The 22,271-nt window shown below is 39.3% G+C and overlaps 1 protein-coding gene across 1 annotated transcript in view; it reads left to right on the forward strand.

Moving 5' to 3' along the window:
- The window catches only part of homer1b (homer scaffold protein 1b), a 103,750-nt gene extending 92,829 nt beyond the window's left edge, over positions 1–10,921 (forward strand). The window contains exon 9 of the mRNA XM_072596162.1: positions 7,299–10,921. Within this exon, the coding sequence (XP_072452263.1) occupies positions 7,299–7,487 (189 nt within the window). The 3' untranslated portion in view covers positions 7,488–10,921. The remainder of the gene's footprint in view (positions 1–7,298) is intronic.
- The last annotated feature ends 11,350 nt before the right edge of the window (positions 10,922–22,271 follow it).

The following is a 22,271-nucleotide window of genomic DNA, read 5'->3' on the forward strand; positions in this document are numbered from 1 at the left end:
TGCAATTTAGCCAATAAAATATTGCTTGGAAATGTGGCAACTAATCTGCATAGTGCAAGGTCCCACCTGAACATCGAGATAGCTCTCACCCTCTGCCATCTAAAAAGACCTATGGAAGTTCATTATTTGCAAGTTCCACTTCCTGACTTAACAATAAATCAGTGATATATTTACTGCCGCTAGGTCAGTGGTCCGAGCAGTGACAAGTGGAGTTTAATTTAGATAAATGCGAGCTGTTGCACTTTAAGACAAATGAGGGCAGGACCCTGGGGAATGTTATCAAAAAGATGGACCTAAGGATTCAGGTACATAGTTCCTTGAAAGTGGCATCACAGGTAGACATGATTGTGAAGAATGTATTTGGCATGCCTGCTTTTGTTGGTCAGAGTCAACAGAGCTGAAAATGTGTTGCTGGAAAAGCGCAGCAGGTCAGGCAGCATCCAAGGAACAGGAGAATCGACGTTTTGGACATAAGCCCTTCAGGAATTCAGAGTCAACAGTGTTACCAATTGAGCCACAGCTGACACATTAAAGAATTTTAAAATTATGCATGTCATTTCTTTATCTGTATTATACTGACAATGAAGTTGAATTAGCTACTTGAAAACACAACATAGGCCAAAATGTCAAATATACTAAAAGTATTTAGTTTAATATTGAACATGTCAATAAATTTGTTTCTCATTTCATGGACATATTCAAATAAAGTTTTATGATTCCAGTACTCCTTTAATTTGAATCTGTGGCGGAGTGACTTGGGATTTTTCTGATGTTTTGTGGATGCTTAGGCCTCGCTTTGAAGTAGAGTATCTCAGCATCTGCTAGGGCAGTCAGACCTAGCTGTTAGACAAAAGTAAGGACTGCAGATGCTGGAAACCAGAGTTTAGATCAGAATGGTGCTGAAAAAGCACAGCAGGTCAGGCAGCATCCAAGGAGCAGGAAAATCGACGTTTTGGGCAAAAGCCCTTCATCAGGAATGTGATGAAGGGCTTTTGCCCAAAGCGTTGATTTTTCCCAAAGCGTTGATTTTTCCCAAAGCGTTGATTTTTCCTGCTCCTCGGATGGTGCCTGACCTGCTGTGCTTTTCCAGCACCACTCTGATCCAAAGACCTAGCTCCTAGTATTACCGTAACAAGTGAGTGTGCAATAGGTGCTGCTCCCTTTGCATCCCTGCCAGTTTGACTTATTTGCAGCTGAACAGACTGAAAACAATTGATTATGGGACTGTATAACCCGACATGAGTTAGAATCAGAAGTCAGAAATTCAGTCACTTGGGCTGCTTTGCCATTCAATAGATTTAAAAAGGCAGCTTGCTACCACGTTAAGGATAGTTGAGGATGGACAATAAATGCTGGCCAGCCAGTGACTCCCACCTTCCACAAGTGAATAAGTAAAACAAAAATTGCTGATTGTAACATCAAAACCACATTACTGATGCTCCCGATAACTTTTCACCCACTGTTGTGTTTTGGATTTCACATTCCCATCCCTCCCTAATAATCTTTTGGCATGCCTGACAAGAATTTCTCTCCTTCCAACTTAAGAATAACTCCATGACTCCTGCCTCTACTGCTTTGAGGTGTCTCAAAGCCTCTCAAACTGGGAAGAGAAAAATAATGTACCTATTTCTGCTCTAAAGTGTAACCCCACCCCATTTCCAGACTCGTGCAGACTTCTGCACGAGAAGAGGAAATATCGTTTCCACATGTACTTTACAAGGCTGTTCAGGGTCTTAGAGTCATAGAGATGTACAGCATGGAAACAGACTCTTCGGTCCAACTTGTCCATACCGACCAGATATCCCAACCCAATCTAGTCCCACCTGCCAGCACCTGGCCCATATCCCTCCAAACCCTTCCTATTCATATACCTATCCAGATGCCTTTTAAATGTTGCAATTGTACCAGCCTCCTCCACTTCCTCTAGCAGCTCATTCCATACACGTACCACCCTCTGCGTGAAAAAGTTGCCCCTTAGGTCTCTTTGATATCTTTCCCCTCTCACCCTAAACCTATGCCCTCTAGTTCTGGACTCCCCGACCCCAGGGAAAAGACTTTGTCTATTTACCCTATCCACGCCCCTCATAATTTTGTAATCCTCTGTAATGGTCACCCCTCAGCCTCCAACGCTCCAGGGAAAACAGCCCCAGCCTGTTTAGCCTCGCCCTATAGCTCCAACCCCTCCAACCCTGTCAACATCCTTGTAAATCTTTTCCTGAACTCTTGCAAGTTACACAACATCTTTCCGATAGGAAGGAGGCCAGAATTTCCAACAGTGGCCTAACCAATGTCCTGTACAGCTGCAATATGACCTCCCAACTCCTGTACTCAATACTCTGACCAATAAAGAAAAGCATATCAGATTCCTTCTTCACTATCCTATCTACCTGCGACTCCACTTTCAAGGAGCTATATCTTGTATGCTTCAGTCAATTCACTCCTCACTGCACGAGTGGAAAAAGCCCAGTATGTCCAACCTTCCCTTATAAATAACCATTTGTTCCAGACAGCCATCTTGTAACATTGAATGTTGGTGCTGGAAGAGGCCATTTGGCTCTTTGAGCGTGCTCTGCCATTCAATATGATCTTGGTTGATCATCCATCACAATGCCAGATTCCTGTTTCACCTCTCTCTTCTCCCCGCACCCCCCTCCCCGTCCATTTCCTTTGATGTCTTTAAAATCTCAAAAATCCCCTCCTTAAATATAATTCAGTGAATTGGCCCACACAACCTTCTGTGGCAGTTAATTCTACAGGTTCACTGTCCTTTGAGTAAAGAATTATTTTCCTCATCTCAGTCCTGTATGGTCTGCCCTGTCTTCTGAGACTGTGACCTTTGGTTCCATTATCCTAAATCAGGAAAAACTTCCTGCATCTAGTTTGTCCAGGCTTGAAGGAATGTTATAGACTTCAGACCGATTCCCCCCTCTCATAATCAGTAAACTCTGGTGAATACAGATCTGGTCAATCCAATCTATCTTATGGAATCCCTACACTGTGGAAACAAACTCTTCAGCCCAACAAGTCCACACTGTCCCTCCGCAGAGTAACCCATCCAGATCCATTCCCCTACTACATCTACGTTTACCCCTGCCTAATGTACCTAATCTACACATCCCTGAACATCCCTGGTCAATTCATCTAATCTGCACATCTGTTGGATTGTGGGAGGAAACTGGAGCAAACCCATGCAGACACTGAGAAAGAATATGCAAACTCCGCACAGATAGTCGCCCGAGTTGAATCGAACCGGAGTCCATGGCGCTGTGAGGCAGCAGTGCTTACCACTGAGCCACCATGCCCTAGTGAGCCTTCACTATACTTCTGCTATGGGAAGTAATGAGATCAGAACTGCACAGAAATTCCGAGTGTGGTCTCAAAAGTGAACTAAGACATCCTTACTTCTGAATTCAAATCCTCTTGCATTGAAGGCCATACATTATGCTAATTATATTCCTAATTGCTTGCTGCGCCTTTGTCTACTTGGTGTACAAGGGCACCCAGATCCGTTTGCATATCCACACTTCCTATTTTATCACCATCTAAATAATGGTGTGAAAATTAGAAAGTGTAACTTCACATTTAGCTACATTGTACCGTATCTGTGTTTGTGCACAATCTCAACTTGTCTCAGTCACCTTGAAGCCTTCTTGACCCCTCTCGTAACCCAGGCTAGTTTCTATATGACTTTATGATAATGCTAATATAGTAACCCATATCCCAACAGCTTTAACTTTCCTCATTAAACTCTTATGAGGGACCCTTATCGAAAGCCTTCTCCAAATCCAAACTCACCTCATCCACTGGTTCTCCCTTGCCTATTCTATTCGCTACATCCTCCAATTTGTTAAGCAGGATTTTTCATAATCCTGTATTGGCTTTGTCCAATCCCATTGATGTTTTCCAAATGTTCTGGATCAAATATTTTTACACACCCTCTAGCATTTTCCCCACTATTTGTGTTAAGCTAATTGGTCTTTCCCATTTGAAATCGTGGAATTGCATTTGCCAATCTATATGAACTGCTCCAGAGTGTACAGAACTTTGGAAGATGACCACCAATGCATCCAATGTTCAGCGTACATTGGTCTGTAGACCACTCCCATTAGTTCTTTCTACTATTATTCCTTAACTCCACCCAAACTGATTCTACATCCTAATATCCTGAGTCAAGGTAATCTCTAAATTGCACCAATGCCACCCTTAATTAACATGGTACTCCTCCACATTTACCTACTTTCTTTTCCTGTTGAATGTCATTTATCACCTATTGAAGCCCCAATTCTTGCTATCATACAGTCATGGTTTCATAATGAGTACCAGATCATAGGACATCTTGATATTTGTTCACTTTGTTATGAAAGCTGTGTGTATCCAGGTACAGAGGCTTTAGTTTTACCCTTTTTTATTACTTTTATAGCATCTAGTCCTGACCGTTCATGTATTCTTAATTCTATTCTCTCTCAACCTTTTTGCCATTCTCTGACCTTCATTTCCTGTATTATCATTTTGCTATCCGGCTTTGTGGTCCCAATGTTTTACTCCAATGTATTAACCACAACTCTCTGGCCATCAGAATACCTGAGCCTAAGTTCGAGAAAAATTGTTTAAAATAAATAGCAGATGCTTAACCACCACCTTCTCAAGGGCAATGAATGCTGGCCTAGCCAGTGGTATCTATATCCCTAAATGAATAAAAATAAGATGAAAATTAAAACAGCGTAAAAATATACTGAAATCTTAAATCAATAAAGAGGAGAAAAAAGGTTACTATTCGGAATACATGGTACAACGTGGAAAGGTTATTGAGCATATCCTTGGCATTATGACTAACTAAGTGTCAATGCAATAGTTAGCTATAGCAGTCAGGAAAGATGATAGATATTAATAACTGCAAAGGAAAAAGCCAGAACAGCTGTTGAAAGGCCTACATTTGTACATATGTCTAACTAGATTCCTACAGGGGCCATAGTTATAGAGTGAAGAATGAAAACTTTAAACCCTATATAGAACAATAAAAGTATGCATGACTCACAGACAGAAACTTTGAACAAGGTAGGCAAGCTATAATACAAAAATTAAAATACAATTATGTGCATCTGTCGTGTTTTTCTGAAGTCATCAAATGCCTCTATGACTTGGCAGAGGAATTAAGTTCAAATGAAAGTGTAATGCAATAGCTACTTGGCTTGTAGTTAATGAAGGTTACTTGAAAAAGAATTGGAAAAAATTGGGCTGGCATTTACCATTGGTTTCTGGCACCAAGATCTATTTGTTACTGTATGCCTGCCAGAAACATTCATGTTCTTTGGAATATTTACAAGTGAACAGGATGCTGTAAGATATGAAAAACAACATATTGATTTTAACTACTTTTGATTGCCATGCATTTCTTGAGCATCTTGAAATATGTTTTCATCCAATTAATTGGGAATAGAAGAGTTAACATTTTTGATTTGTTTGCAAAGAACAGCAGATACATAAAATTGGGTGAATCTTTAACAGCAATCAAAAATACAGGTCGGAGACTACTAACCTTTTGGTTCAGTTTTGTTAGAAAAGGGTAAAATTCTTTTTGAGCAACGGGAATGTAGAACAATTCTTCTTCTTGAGTTCTCTGCCTGAAGACAAGTCACAAGACCACCCCAGTTGTATTGGGGATTAGACCCTATGGTATTAGCACAAATCTGATCCACACTTGCTACCCAACCAATTGAGGCACCAGATTTCAAGGAGGACAAGTTGCTCTGGCACAGTCAACTCCGACATTCATTCGACATGCACCATGTCAAGACCCCTCAGGATCTTATAGAATCACAGAATCCCTACAGTGTGAAAAGAGTTCATTTGGTCCATTGAGTGTGCACTGACCCTCCAAAGAACATCCCGCCCTATCCTCATAACACAACATTTACCTAACCCATCTAATCTGCACATCACTGGGCGCTACAGGGCAATTTAGCGCAACCACTCCACCTAACCTCCACATCTTTGAGAGGAGGTTAGGAGAGCAGCTGGACCACCCAGTAGAAATCCACACAAACGTGAATGGAATACGCAAACTCCACACAGACAGTCAACCAACAATGGAATCAAATCCAAGTCTGTAGCACTGAGAGGCAGCAATGCTAACCACTGAGTCACTCTGTCACCTGATAAGTTTCGGTAAAGCCACAATTTACTCTTCTAATCTCAAGTAGGTGCAAGCCTAGCCTGTCTAATCTTTCCTCATGTAACTATCTTTACAAAAGTTTTTGTCCTGTATTAATTGTAAGAATATTTCCATGTTGATGTGGAAAATCCTTTTTTAGATTATAGTTAATCCAACCAGTCTTGTCCTACTGTTGTATATCTTCCCCCTTTTGAGTCTATAGACACAATCATGCCCTGCTGCAGACAGTTGTGACTCTACAGTCTGGATTAATATCCACTGAAGTAGGTCTGTTGCATTTGTGAGCCCCACTTCCACCTCCAGTGCCGCAGTGGTGGATTAGGAGATCTTCACGAACTTTCTACTACATAAAGGTTAACATTTCAGACAGCAGGTATAATCTGGCTATGAAAACTGAAATAAGAAGCTGGTGATGTCAATATATTCTAATCAGGATATGCCAAAAAAAAAACACACTATGTTTACATATATGTAGTTCATTTATGAATGAATTATATGTGACTTTACATCTTGCCCACCTAAGTTAGATACCTAGCAATTTTCCTTCATTTCACTTTATTTAGAAAAGAAAATGCATGTTATGTAGATTTGATTTGGATTGAGCATCCAAAGAAATATAAACTATGAGAAGATAGTAATAATGTCACTGGACTAGTAATCCTTGGGCCCTGGGTAAGGCTTTGGTGACGTGGATTTGGTCCCTGCGTGGCAGCAGGTAGAATTTTTAGAAATGAGTAGTAAATCCAGAATGAAGAAAAACTGTAATGTTACCACAAAAGCTAACATAGATTTTTCAACTATCAGTGTTGTTTACTGATGTCCTTTAGGAGAGGAAATCTGCTATCCTTCCACAGTCTGGACTACATGTGACTCTGCACATTTTGGTTGACTCCTAACTGTCCTCTGAAATGGTCAACTAAGCCACTCCATTTAAGGGCAGTTAGGGATGGGCAACAAATGCTGGACTGACGACACCAAAGAATAAAGAAAAGTATGATTGTTGTCACACTATTCCTATTCTTAAATTTGCTGAATTTTGGTTGTCTGTTTTCATTTGGTTATTAATAGTCAGGATGTAAACACCATGGAATGAATTAATTAATTCTTTATTTTTATCTTTCTATAGGAAGTAGAAACCCGCAATCGAGACCTGGTGGAGCAATTAGCAGACTTTGAGCAACGTCTGGAGAAGAGTCAGAATGAGCAAGGGGTCTTCCGCAATAACTTAAAAACGCTTCTAGAAATTCTAGATGGGAAAATTTTTGAACTAACAGAATTACGAGATAATTTGGCAAAGTTAATCGAAGGTAGCTAAAATGAGAAGCTCTGCATCAGCTTTGTCATCCAAATACAGTACATATAAAGGCCAGATTGAAATCTATCTTTCTTCACAGTGGAAGGAATACCGTTGGCTCCCTTTAGCATTCAGTATCAGCAAAAGATTTGCTTTGCGCTCTTTATTTAGTGTTTTATATCCATTACTTAAGGAGGAGCAAGCGTCTAAAAGCTAACAGCAAATGAACGTTTCCCCATATAATTTCTCTTTGATTGCTATGGTCGACAATTTTGTAAATTTAGATTTTGAAACTCCCATTATTTCATGAATCTGCGTCAAAATGTATTGTAGGCAACTTGAAAAGATCAATGATAGGACAATTGAAGCCTTTTAATTGCAAACAAATGGATTTTACTGAATAAAAGAGACAGTATCCCTTTATATAGTTATGTAAAGGCTATTAATAGTAACATCCCCACCCTGTTTGCATCTTAACCAAGTTTCATTCATTTTTGCTGTAAAATTATTAGAACAGTGAAAAATGATGCACTGAAAGATGTATTTATTTATGGGCTCCAAAGAAATTCTTTATAAGAATGATTTTTCAATTTATTAAGAACACTAAATAGTTCTTTAACAAGGATTAGAAATGTTTGTGTGGTGTACAGTTTGATTCTGAGATATACTCTGTGCAGGTCGAAAAAAGGGATGATGTCTCTTTAAATAAAAGTGTCAGTTTAATATAACTGCTACCTTGTTATTTACAAAATATATGTATTGTGGTTTCCAAAGTAGTGCTGTTGCACTCGCCATACAGACATCTCAAAGTAAACTTATGAAAATCCAAAAATGAAATATTGGGCAGATGTTAGTTTTTAAGGTGTGTACTATACAGCAATAATAGAATGCCACTATAATTTTAAAAATGTATAATTTATTGAAATGTGTTTTATTCAGAGTATTATTTTATTGTGCTCTTAAGTAATTTATAGGTCTGTAAGCAAACCTAAGTAATGATTAATTGGTTATTTTTCACAGCATATTTGAAAAGTGCATTTTGGTTAAAGTTTATGAAGCTTCTTGTACCTTGGAGAATAATTTACATTTTTAAAATGAAACTCTTGTTTCAGCGTTGGTGCTGTTAGGTCTATGAATTTTCATTCTCTGAAGGCTCCAACAAATAGTTGACTGAAAAAAACAGCAGGAACAGATTATAAGTGAGAAATCTATTTACTGTACATGCTATAAGGGATGTGAACAGTGGCTTACAATGTACCTATGAATCTAAAATAATATGGTAGTCTTGGAGAGTTACACTTTTAAATGTTTATCAAGCTCTCTGAGAAGTTATACTTAACCTATAAGCGACTGAAAGTATGGACTAATGTTGCAATAATTGACAGATTAGTTAAGACTACACTGGCATGGATCATTTAAGAGAAGTCTCCATTGCAAATGATCTGAAAGAGAAAGAGAACCAGGATGGTGATAAATAATGATTGAGTTGAGGAATCACAGAACTAAGCTGGTGAACAGAAGCGAAAATAAAACTTTCAAAATGTGAACGTGCTGCTAGAATTGTAGTCTAGAATAGAACTTGATTGAGCCTGCTGATGAGATATATATAAAAAATGACTTAATTATGAATGTTTATTTAAGAAATGTTTGAAGGACAGATTTCCTAACATTGCAGTAAAACAATGTAAAATGTAATTTCTGAAAATCGTTTCTCCCCCCCCTTAGTCCCATTAGCAATTTAATATAGCTCAGTAAAGGAGGAGCTTTGTTCAGACAGAAATGAACATTTGGCACTTTCTGGAGCTTGATTATTGCTGAATGATCACTAACTTGAGATGAAAACTAACTTCATTGCAGTTGAATCTCCTAAAGGAAGTGTAAAGATTGTGTGAGATAAACAGCAAAATGTTTTGAATATAAAAAGCCTACATAAAAGATTCATGAAGTCCTTACTTCTGGACAACCCACTCATCTCAAAATAAATTGGAATGGTTCCAGTTTGTTGCCAGTTTACTAATATGAACCCTAATTAACAAAAATATGATTGCTTTTTACAACTATTCATATAATAAGATTGTTCTTAAATGGGATAATGAAATATTCATCTGCCCCCTAGTGACTTTTTGAATATTGTGTCATCTCTCATTCACTCAATTTGGGGGTCAGATCTGTTTTTCATGTTTTTAAACTTTATTGTTACACTGGGATCAGGAAATATGACAGAGCCTTGACCCAATACTGCATGCTAATGAAACAGAGGCCACTCTGTGTTTATAGTTACAATAATTACAGTACATTTATTAGTGCAGCAAGACTGCACTAAATAGTTTTGTGTAGCAAGTTCAAAGAGGTTTGATAAAGGGAAAAGGAGTTGCAACTTTATGTTCTATAGTTTGTTAGGGCATTCTGCAGAACGAGCATAAATGAGCATAAGTGAACTATTTCACTTGGTTTTCAGAAGATAGTGCCACTGGAGTTTCTCTGGTATTTTGAGATGTAAATAATGAAATATTGTTAACACTGCAAAGTCTAATTTATTTTCCAATATGTTGAATCCTGAAGAAGAATGCTCAGTGGCATCTCAAACTGATGTTTAATTAAAGGTTGTATCTGACTTTGCTAACCTGTCTAATCTAAATTACATTGCTCACGTATTTCCTTTCTCTATTTTATGTAAGTGTTTTGAGAACACTCATCAAAACAGTGGATTTAAACTACAGACACGCCTGTGATTTTATAGATCCACAAAAATCAATTTGTACCTTCCAACGCAACTTCCTGGAGATGCAGTGTGGGCGTATTTGTTTGAAAGGCAGTGAGTTAAAGTATTTTAAGACACATGAATAATCTTTGATTGTGTCTTAGGTTGGTAGCATTCTTTTAATCATGTTACCGAAATATGACAACAGTTGCATGTTGAAGTTTTGAGTTAAATGGTGTTATGCTTAGATAATTCTGTATGGTGTTAACTTTGAACCAGAGTAAGTTGGTAGGGTTTTGAAGCACTTGGCAATTGACATAATCAGCTTCAGGTCCTTCATTATGACATGGAACAGGTGTGCTTGAATGTTATAATTGATAAGTAGGTGCAAATCTAATAATGTATAATACAGAGCTCTCCTAATCTGAGCATGTACAGTATGGTGGGTCAACGCTCAAGGCAATTCTGTTGTTATGCCACTATTTATGGTGTAACTGTATAATTTCTCAATATGTGGCTGGTCAACAGCTGTGCCAAAATTGACAAACCCAGTGTCCTTTTTACAAAAACTGTCAGTGATTCTTTTTTATATGTGAATGTCTTTCCAAATATGGAGTCATTGATTTATTGCAATACTGTAATATTCTTATGGTGTGTCTTAAGGTGGATTTTATGATTTTAGAATCCATGTAAGCCCTTGTGCCAAAAGAACCTGTTTGTACTGTATTAAAAACTGCAACATTGCAGACTTCAATTGCTGTTGGTTAATTTATATTAATTCATGCTTTTTTTTCAGTTTAAAATGAAGAATGAATAATCTGACTCCACAAAGCACACAATAGTCTGTGTGGTTAAGCATTTCTGAAGACACTCAAATTTCAAGTAACCTGCTCTTGTCTCTATTTGTCTACAATTAGTAACATTAATAATACAAAAATAGCCTTCCATTTCAATTGAATATTTTTTTTCAATTAACAAGCACAGTCATCAGAGTCTGATGCTAATAATGCTTGTAAAATTTGATATAATTTATATTTTTTCAAAAAATCATTCATGGGATGTGGGCACTGCCACCTAAACCACCATTTATTGTCCATAACCAGTTGTTTTGGTGAGCTGCTTTCTTGAACTACTGCTCTTGTCTCTATTTGTCTACAATTAGTAACATTAATGATACAAAAATGGCCTTCCATTTCAATTGAGTATTCATTTTTCTCGAATCACTTTCCAACCTGAGAAATAGAATGTTGAGAGCTCTGCTCAAAGTTTTCATATTGATCCAAATGAGTTGTTACTTCAGAGTCGGAAACTTTTGAGTTTCATCTCCAGTCATCAATTTGACAGCACAGCCTTTGTGAAAAAATATTAGTATATGATAATAATTAGTTAATTAGAAATTTGCATGTGCTTTAGTTGACTTCCTTTTCTCTGCATACATAATTGGCTTTGTCAAAGTAAACCAATTATGTTTTCATTCTTCCTTCCACAGTGAAGGTGCTGCAGTGCCACCATTAATGCAAAGATGTAATTGCCTTGAAACAAGTTTATATACACAGTTTTGTGTGATAAAATGTTATTGGTAATAAGATCGATAATGTAGACAATATCACTACAGATAGTTTGCACATGATAATGTTCTACAAATAGGACAGTGAGAAATCACATATTAATTACATATTGTAATTATCTGGTTTTATTGGTTTGGGGAAGGTACTAACTAGCTGGCTTCTACGGTTACTTGAGATCAATTATAGTAAGCGCCTAAATAACACTTTGCCGACTCAGTGCTTGCAATAAAGCAAAGTACTTCCAAAAAACATATAATTGAGAAAACAGTTTGAGTTTACATTTTGGGAGAGTAATCCTGGTGAAACCCAAATTTCTATTGCAAATAATTTTGTTTTATATACCTTTCTTCATTACAAATCACTAATGGAAATGCCCGTCTAAGTAATGCTAAGCATGGCATACTCACAGCTTGTTCACATGCAACTGTATATCAGCTGGATGAACTCATACTGTTGATTGACATGGATTTCTTCCTTTTTCAAATGCAATTGAACTATTGAATCTATGGAGTGGACTTAACATATGAACTTCTGATTCAGAACTGTTATGACTGAGCTAAGGCTGACACCCGACCTGTAAGTACATAGATTTGGCTTACAACAAAATGATAAACTTGTTATTATGTAAATTCAGTAAAATTATTAAACACTGATAGTCTCAAATTAAAGGTATTCCCTCTGATTAATTATTTGAAAATAATGTGTAGGATTAGAACATGGTACCAGTTAATCTGAACTACCAAGGTAATGTGTTCAGTGTCTATGCAGTTCACTGTAAATGATAATATTCTCAAAATTTTATTTATTTTGACGACATTTTAGAATTACTTAGATATTTTGGACAATTAGAAAAAATTCTCACATTTTATTGAGATCATACAAATTCACAGTATACATTTATGAGTAGATTAATCGGTTTTAAATATAGATTTCACCCTTCAAAAATTTAAGCACTTAAATTTCATGTAGAATTCCATTGCTCATATCCTAATTACATCACCTTGACTACATTGGCTCCCAGTTGAACATCTGAGACTTTAAACACTGGCTCCAGGATTCTATCCCTCAACATGCATTTAAAATACTTCATAAAAATCTACCTCCTCGACCAATGTTTTGGGTCACTTGCCCTATAAACTCCTTAAGTGGTTCAATATTGTATTTTAATACCCTTACGAAGCACCTTGAGACATTTTACTCCATTAAAGGTACAGTGTTTAAAATGCAGCCATTTGAAAACTAGGCAGTTTTTTAAAGTTGCTATGTATTTTAAATACTATTAGATGAGCAAAGTGACAGCTGGATTGCTGAGGTATTGCGTTGACATGTGGCTTATATTGCCTTTGCATGTCTGAGCAAGCCCTGACACAACCCAACCCAGCTCATACCTCCTAACCTGAAAACTGACAAGATCTCGAATCAAGCACAGACCCAGTTCCAAAGTTGCTAATTTTGAGAGACTATGTGTACACCATAAATGCAAACTGTGGTTGTACATCTGACTTTTAAATTGAGCTTATTAAAACATCACTAAGCATAACAAGAGTTTGCTGATAGCATCAGCCTATATTATGTAATGGTATGAAGAACATAATTGATGTTTTTAATATCATTTTTCAACTATGATGCAATATTTTTTATTGTGCTGGCAATGTACAAGATACAATTGCTCCAGTGATGTGAATAACATTGTCTCCAAAAATTTGATAGCTAGACCAACAGAGTCAGAGCAAAACACCAAGAAATACACAGTTTACCAATTGAAACAATCTACATGACCCAAGATATTTGATAACATCAAGTGGTATTGCCATTATGTTCCTTAACCATAATTAATATATATTATTTTACTGGTTAAGATTTCCTGTGTTTTTTTTTTGTCCCCAGGTATGAGAATTTTCCTCCTAACGGTGAATATTTTTCCAAAAGACACACATGCTCTCTTTTGAAATTTATAAAGCAGTACAGAAATTGGCTTATGTTGGTAGTAATTAGACTTTTGTTTTGAAACTAGAGTAATTCAGTAAAACCAAAAGGATGGTTTATTATCCTACATGCAGAATCTCAATGACTATTGGCTGAGCCAAACTGATTGTGATTGCAAAATAACAAGGTTTATAATGTCAATTTAAAATACCAACACACACTTTCTAAAAGTTTAAACATTGGGCTTTGTTGGGTTAAGCCTAATTTTATCTGTTGGAAATTGATGCATCATTTATAAGTAAACCTGCTCTTTCATGCTAAAATTTAGTCTACTTTTCTTTGTTCAGACTGCTCTTGGTAAACTAATATGTACAAATCAAATCAGATTTTACAGAAGTACAGACATTGAGCTCCACCACCTTGCACTGCTCCTTTAGTGCCTCTATGTGACATCTGGTTCTGGATGAGACATAACTTCTTCTGGGCAAACATTGGGAAGAATAAAGCTGCATGTTTAGTCTCTGTGATAATCTCTGTAGCCTGATAATGACTGTATCCACCTCTCTGGCCATTGTCTCAGATTGAACTAGACTATTTCTTTCTTCAGCAATCTGTTCAATCCCAGACTGACCTCTAGTCCCATATTCTCATCATCACATGCTCTGCTTTGGAACTTTCATCCATTTTCATGCTTAGTTCAGCCAATCTGTCACTTGAATATTTCTCCTACAAACTCTTCTGACGTCTGGCCTCAGGCTCCCACCCCAATCCCACCGTTATCAGTCTGGAGATTCTTTTTCTAAATTTTTCAGTCTTTCCTCCTTTGGAATCTTCGCTAAAATCTTTAACCAAGTTTTATTCTGCCCCTGCATAGCATTTTCTTTCGTCCAACATCCATTTTTATCTCAAGGTTGTGTTTCATGGTATGGGATATTGTTCGAACTTAAAAGTATCAGGATAAATATTCCCATATTTTAGCCAAGTGTTAATTTTGCAGAGATTCATGGAATGTTTCAGTCTGCGATCTCTGGTGACTTTTCACATGCAATTTTCTGCAGTAATGCTTCCAGCCTTCACTGCACTGCTCTCTTCTTGTCTTGTTGTCAAAGTTAAAAACCTCACAATGCCATGAGTACTTCCAAATAAACCTGTTAGACTGTAGCCTGGTGTTATGTGATTTTTAACTTTGCGAAAGTGAGGACTGCAGATGCTGGAGATTAGAGTTGAGAGTGTGATGCTAGAAAAGCACATCAGGTCAAGGCACCGTCCGAGGAGCAGAGAGTTGACGTTTTGGGCAAAAGCCCTTCAGGAATAAGGCTGTGAGCCAAAGTGTGGTGCGGTAAATGGGAGGGGGGTGGGGCTGGGGGCAAGATAGTTGAGAGTGTGATAGGTAGATGGAGGTGATAGGTCAGAGGGGATAGGTAGGAAGGAAGATGGACAGGTAGTACAGGTCATGAGGGTGGTGCTGAGTTGAAAGGTTGGATCTGGGATAAGATTGGGGGAGGGGAAATGAGGAAACTGGTGAAATCCACGATGGCATGGGGTTGAAGAGTCCCGAGGCGGAAGATGAGACGTTCTTCCTCCAGCATCGGGTGGTGAGGGTGAGGCGATAGAGGAGGCCCAGGACCTGCATGTCCTCTGCGGAGTGGGAGGGGGTGTTGAAGTGTTCAGCCACGATGCCATGAGGTTGGTTGGTGTGGGTGTCCTGGAGATGTTCTCCGAAGCGCTCTGCGAGTAGATCTCCTGTCTCCCCAACGTAGAGGAGACTGCATCGGGAGCAACGGATACAGTAAATGACGTATGGAAGTGCAGGTGAAACTTTGATGGATGTGGAAGCCTTCTTTGAGGCCTTGGACGGAGGTGAGGTGGCAGGTGTGGGCGCATGTTTTGCAATTCCTGGGAAGGGTGGGTTGGTGGGAGGCGTGGACCTGATGGAGTCGCCGAGGGAATGGTCTTTTTGGAAAGTGGATAAGGGTGCGGAGGGATATACATCTCTAGTGGTGGGGTCCATTAGTAGGTGGTGGAAATGGCAGAGGATGATTCGATGTATACGGACGTTGGTGGGGTGGAAGGTGAGAAGCTGGGGGGGGTTGGGGGGGTGTTCTGTCCTTGTTGCGGTTGGAGGGGTGGAGTTCGAGGGTAGAGGTGTGGGAAGTGGATGAGATGCTGGAGGGGACATTGCAGTATTTAAAGGAGGCCATCGGGTGTGTTCTGTGGTGGAACTAGTCCTCCTTGGAGCAGATGCGACGGAGGCAGGGGAATTGAGAATAATTTACCAGGACCAGTTCCACCTCTGAACACACCAGATGGCCTCTTTCTTTAGATAATGAATTTCCCCTTCCATGTGGTTGATGATGCCCTCCAGCACATCTCATCCACTCCACCCTTGAACCCCACCGCTTCAACCGCAACAAGGCCAGAACCTCCAGGTCCTTACCTTCCACTCCACCAACCTCCATATACATCGCACCATCCTCCGCCATTTCTGCCACCTATAATCGGACCCCACCACCAGAAATATATTTCCCTCCCCACCCCTATCCACTTTCTGAAAAGAATGTTCCCTCTGACACTCCCTCACCAGGCCCATGCCCCCCCCCCCAGCAACTTCCCCTGCCATCGCAGGAATTGCAAAACCTGCTCCCACATCTCCACCGCCCCCCCCCCCCAACTCACCAACCTTCCAACTCGGCATTGCCCTCATGACCTGTCCATCTTCCTTCCAACCTATCCACTCCACCCTCCTCTCCGACCTATCACTATTACCCCCCACCTCCACCTACGTAACGTACTCTCAGCTACCTTCCCCTCCTCTCCACCCCCCGTCCATTTATCTCACCACTCCCTAGACTCACAGCCTCATTCCTGATGAAGGGTTTTGCCCAATATGTCAACTCTCCTGCTTCCCAGATGCTGCCTGACCGGCTGTGCTTTTCCAACACCACACTCTCGACTCTGATTTTTAACTTGGTCCACCCCTATCCAACACCAGCACCTCTTCAAGTCTTGTAATCAGCAGAGGTGGAAGTGATTGGTGATGCTAGCATCTTCCAGTGTTCATGACATGAACATTTCTATTTAAATTGCAGCTGGGCATGACTTCAAATAACTACAGTTCACAATGTGGGTAGTTTCGCAATTGGCACTCTGCTTCACCCACAGGTACCTGGAGGTCCTGTTGGAGGGGTGCTTGACTGAAGGATTATCCTCTTTCCCAGCACTAACAAAGAAGACCGTAGTGCCAAGCACTATGGGTCAATATGGTGTTATCAGTCTGGAGGAACACCCAGCCACACAGCAAGAAGGTTAATGGTTTTCTGTATTCTCCAAGAGTATGTCCTACTATCTTTTTTTCCCTGCTACTACACACTCTAATACTGCCACTGCAACCACCTCCCACCAAGCTTCATGGTCTTATCATTCCCACTATTGGGTGCAGCATCTTCCTTCTATGGCTCTCATTCACTCTATTCCCCAAAACTATTAAAGCTTCCTCCCCTCTGCATTCAGTCATGACACCTCAATATCTTTTCTGCTTCTACACCACTACTAATGCCTCTTTCAGCCTCTTCTATCACACTTGATTCCTCCCTTTGTCTCATTGCAGAAGAAAATGGCTCAATTGGGCTGAAAGTGCCAAGACTGGTGATGGGGTGGCCAAATTTTCACTCCTTGTGAAGAGAAAATTCTTGATTTCACAAAAGAGAGCTATGACTGTTCAGATGGATTCCAAAGCTTCCATGTCCCAACAACCAAGTAAGCTTTATTGTTATGTGCTGTCCTGATCCCCATTACAACCAATATGAAATTCTTAAGCATTATGTTTCTACTCCTATTGTGCAACTCATTCCCTGTCTTAATTTTGCAGTTGCCAGCTATACCCACACAGCCTCTGTCCACCAGAGACCAGCCCCTCCAGATATTATCTCCTCCACCTCTCAGGAAAAAGCCACAGCTATCTCATAGGATGTAACAGCAAGGCTTTCTCCTGCAATCTCCATTAGCTCAGTGACCTTCACCTTGGGGTATTCACTTTCTAGATTAGATTTAGGAGTACATTCTGGTGAGTACATCATTGTCACATCTCTGCAGCTGGCCAAGGAGTAAACAGTTTAGGTTGCTGACACTCAGCCCAGATCCTGACTGATTTCTGTGCAGCCCTCCAACTGACTTACTGTGCTTTGCAGACTGGTTGGGTTTGATCTGCAGGACTGACTGTGGCACAATTCCCAGACTGGATTGACATGGTTTCCTGGATCCTGATTGCACCAAGTAACTGATTGACTGTGGACAGCCTAGGGGACTGAGATTATACTCTTGACTGACTGTGGAGGGACCCCCTGACATGATACCCTTGACTCAACTAAGCACTATTCCCCTTAGACTTTGTGATATAGCCATTTGTTTGAAGCACCTTCCGTGTTTGCTGTACATGATGTGGGTGTTACATTGCTATAGCAAAATGCTGTACACCAACACTTCCAATTCTTTGACTGTCCAGTGTGGGTGACCGTGACAAGCTGCCTGGATTTCTGTCCATGCTAAAATTCAAGGCAAGACAAAAATACTGTGAGCCTAAGTTCTGGATGAAGCAGCATGGCATAGTAGAGATGCGGTGAGTATCAAAGTAAGTGCAAAGTAATTGTATGTGAAGGAAGAGAGCAGAGCGTCCTGAAATGCACACTGTTCAGATGTATTAGATGGGTGCATGTCACTGTGTGCAAGATCATCTAACAATAGCATTACAGTGTAAGGTATTAGTGAGCTCCATAATGCAGTAGGGAGGTATTGAACTGTATTATAATTTAGTATGAGATGTGCCATGATGTGCATATGTGAAGTGATGTATTTTGGGAGATAAAAAGAATGGAAAGTATACAGTAAATAGGACTTTTAGGAGCATTGATATACAGAGGGATTTTGGGGTGCAAGTCCATAGCTCCTTGAAAGTGGCAACACAGTTGGATAAGGTGGTAAAGATGCATTTGGCAAGCTTGCCTTCATGAGTCAGGGCATTCAGTGTAGAAGTTGTCAAGGCATGTTGTAGCTGTATAAGCCTTTAGTTGGGCCACATTTGGAGTATCATGTGCAGTTTTGGTCACCACACTACAGGAAGGATGTAGAGGCCTTGGAGAGAGTGCAAGAGAGGTTTACCAGGATGTTGCTTGGGTTAGAATGTATTAGCTATAAGGAGAGTTTGGAGAAACTTGGATTGTTTTTGCTGGAGTGTTGGAGGCTGAGGGGCAATTGAAAGAAGTATGTAAATAGAGATGCATGGACAGGGTGGATAGTCAGAGTTTGCTTACCAGGATGGAAATGTCATTACTAGGAGCATAGATTTAAGGTGATGGAGGAAAGTTTAAAAGAGATGTATTAGGCAAGCTTTTTTTAGACAGAAGGTGGTAGGTACCTGGAACGCACAGTCAGGGGATGTGATAGAAGCAGATATGATAGCAACGTTAAGAGACATTTTGATAGACATAAACAACCACTGTATAGAAGGATATGGACCACATGCAGGCAGATGGGATTAGTTTAGAATGGCATTATAGTCAGCACATAAATGGTGGGCTGAAACTGTGTTGTACCGTTCTGTGAGGTGAGACAAAGAATGGAGGCAATTGATGACCATGGAGCATGGCCCGAGCTGTTGGGGAATGATGGCTAACATGGAAGCCTGGAGAAGATGCTGGTGAGCTGCACAGCACTGAGAGGTGATCTCACTGAAACATATCAGATTCTTAAAGGGCTTGACAGGGTAATTGCTTAGAGGATATTTCCCTTCGTGGGAGAGTCTAAGTCCAGAAGGCATAGTCTCAGAATATAGGGGCATCAATTTAAGACTGAGATGAGGATTGAGATTCTTTGGAGCTCTTTACCACAGAGAGCTGATGGGTCAGAGTCTTTGGGTATATTTACATCTAAGATAAATTCTTCATCAGTAAGGGAACCAAGAGTTATGTGGAAAGGGCAGGTAAGTGGAAATGAAGATTATCAGATCAGCCATGATTCTCCTGAATGGCAGAGCAGGCTTGAGGGGTTGAATGCCCTACTCCTGTTCCTATTTATGGGCTTACAGTTTTATGGATTTGTAAATCAGAAATTGGTGCTGTCTAGTTTCTGACTAGTACCTCCTGAAGATAAGAACCTGCATAGAACAGAGGTGAGGATACTTAATAATGAGATGTTGAATGTATGAAAATGTATGTATGACCTCACTGCTTACTACTACAGATCTCATCTTGCCATTGAAACGCCAACAGGAAAGTCAGGTCTTCTTTTCTCATCATCTACAACATTTTTTCATTCTTGCCATAATTTCTGAACATTCTCACCATTGCCCATATCATTCAGACACTGGGAAAATTATGCCCACTACTTTTAATGCAAATAGTTGTCCCCCAACAATGCACAGTGATGTTCAGATCTGTGTCATTGTTTGGGTGAGCATCAAAAATTATCAGGATGCAGATGGACATCTGTATAGTGTAAGATCCATGTTTTGCACCCCATATCCCAAATTATGAAGACCAATGAAGTGGTTCTCACCACAGTTACTGAGGTTTGCGTACTTTTATGGACTAGAGTTGCAGCTGGATATAAGCAATAGTTTTCAATAAGACGTTTATGGCATTAGTCGAACTTGTGAAGTTGTCATTCAGTGCTATTCACCGTGTCTGTTATGTTCTTAAAATATGTTATTTGTAAGTTTTTACAATATGATTTATAAAAATTGTTTTTATCTGCTTGGATTTCAATTGAAGTTTCCTCCAAATTATTTTTAAAAATTGTATGCTCCAGAATTTAAGTTGATGTCATGACCTCATTCTGGTTTAAGGTTTTTTAATTCTTTATATTCTTTTGAATAGCTCTACTTGCCTATTCTTCCTTGCCCCTTCCTACAAAACCATTACTTCATGTTAACTATAGTAAGCAGTGTTTTGTAGCTTGATACTATTTAATTCTTATTTTAAAGTTCTGACATTTATCCTCACATAAACCTGAATTTACAAATTCTACATTAATCTCATTCATAATGATTTGCCATAAAATTACTCTGACAAAAGACCATTATTTTGAAATATCTCCTTCTTTCCACAATTACTGCCTGACCTTGATTTTCAGCATTACAGTTTTTATTTTGGATCTCCAGCATCCAGTTTTTTTGCTTTTGCATTTTTAAACATTACATTGAAAGTGCCTCTGGAACTGGCAGACTATATTAATACAATACCATTACATCTGCACATCTCAATATTTGTGGATATGTGTCCAACGAATTGAAAGCTGATCACTGACCTGAATTCATTTAGATCTTCAGTTTGCTTTTAGATATGTATTCACTTTATACAAACCATGTTGTTCATTCAGTTTGATTACATCTGAAGATCTAAGCCCCATTCTGGACTTAAGTGTAGTCAAATCACAGAATTGATACAGTGCAAAAAGAGGCCATCCGGTCTATTGTTCATCTGCCAACTCTCCAAATGATCATCATGACTTAGTGCCATTCTACTGTCTTTTCCCTGTGACCCGACACAGTGTTTCTATTTAAATAATCATCTGCTAAACCTTTGAATGCTTTTGAAGCAGTGTCTCACTTCCAGGCACTGCATTCTAGATCCTCACTACTTGCTTTGTGAAAAGGTTGTTCTCATTGTAACATTTGTTTCTTTGCAATTTACTTTAAAGCTGTGCCCTTTTCTCTTATAATTGGGAGCTTCTTCCATATCTACTCTGTACAGGTCTCTCTTAGCCTTCACTCTCCAAGGACACCTGTGCCATCTTTCTGCCCATTTCGCCAGCTAGTCCACGGCCTATTTCCTAAGCAATTCACAATGCTTCCAAGTTTTGTCTCCTGAATAACAAAATTATTAAATCATTAAAATATCAGGGAAAACAAAAACTCCCAATTCCAAGTCTTGGGAAACTCCACTATAAAACTTCCTACACCCCAAAAAGACCTATTAAACATTACTTTGCTTCCTAACAATTGGCCAGTTTTGCATCCCTGTAGGTACTGTCTCTTTTATTCCAAGAACTCCATGTTTGCTCAAACATCTATTTTGTGACATTGTCTCAAGTGTCTTTTGAAATCATGTACAATAAATCAGTCACATTACCCTCAATATTCTCAGTTACACTTACAACAGCTTCCAGAAAGTTAATAAATATATTTTTTCCTTAGCTATATCCTCTTAATTAATCCATATTTGACCATGTGACTGTTAACACTGTCCCACATTATTGGGCAGAATATTACGCTCCCTTGAGTGTCTCGGACAAGGCCAGGAAATGTGAGAAATTATGGCCAAAAATTCAGAACCTCGATGTTGAGAACATATTTTCTGATTTTCCCCTTAAGGTTTGAATGGCAAATTTAGAATCTCACTAATGAGAGGTGGCAGCCTTACTTCTATGCATTTTATCTCATTATTAGTCCAACGTGCCACATTCCTGTAATAAAACCAAGAACCACAGATGCTGGCAATCTGAAACAAAGACTGAAAGTGCTGGAGAAACTCAGTAGGTTTGATGGTATCTGGAGAGAAAAACAGTGCGGATATTTCAAGTCCAGTTACCCTTCCTCAGAACCTTCTGACTTGAAAT

The sequence above is a fragment of the Chiloscyllium punctatum genome, chromosome 2 (genome assembly GCF_047496795.1).
Source record: "Chiloscyllium punctatum isolate Juve2018m chromosome 2, sChiPun1.3, whole genome shotgun sequence".
Classification (NCBI taxonomy): Eukaryota; Metazoa; Chordata; class Chondrichthyes; order Orectolobiformes; family Hemiscylliidae; genus Chiloscyllium; species Chiloscyllium punctatum.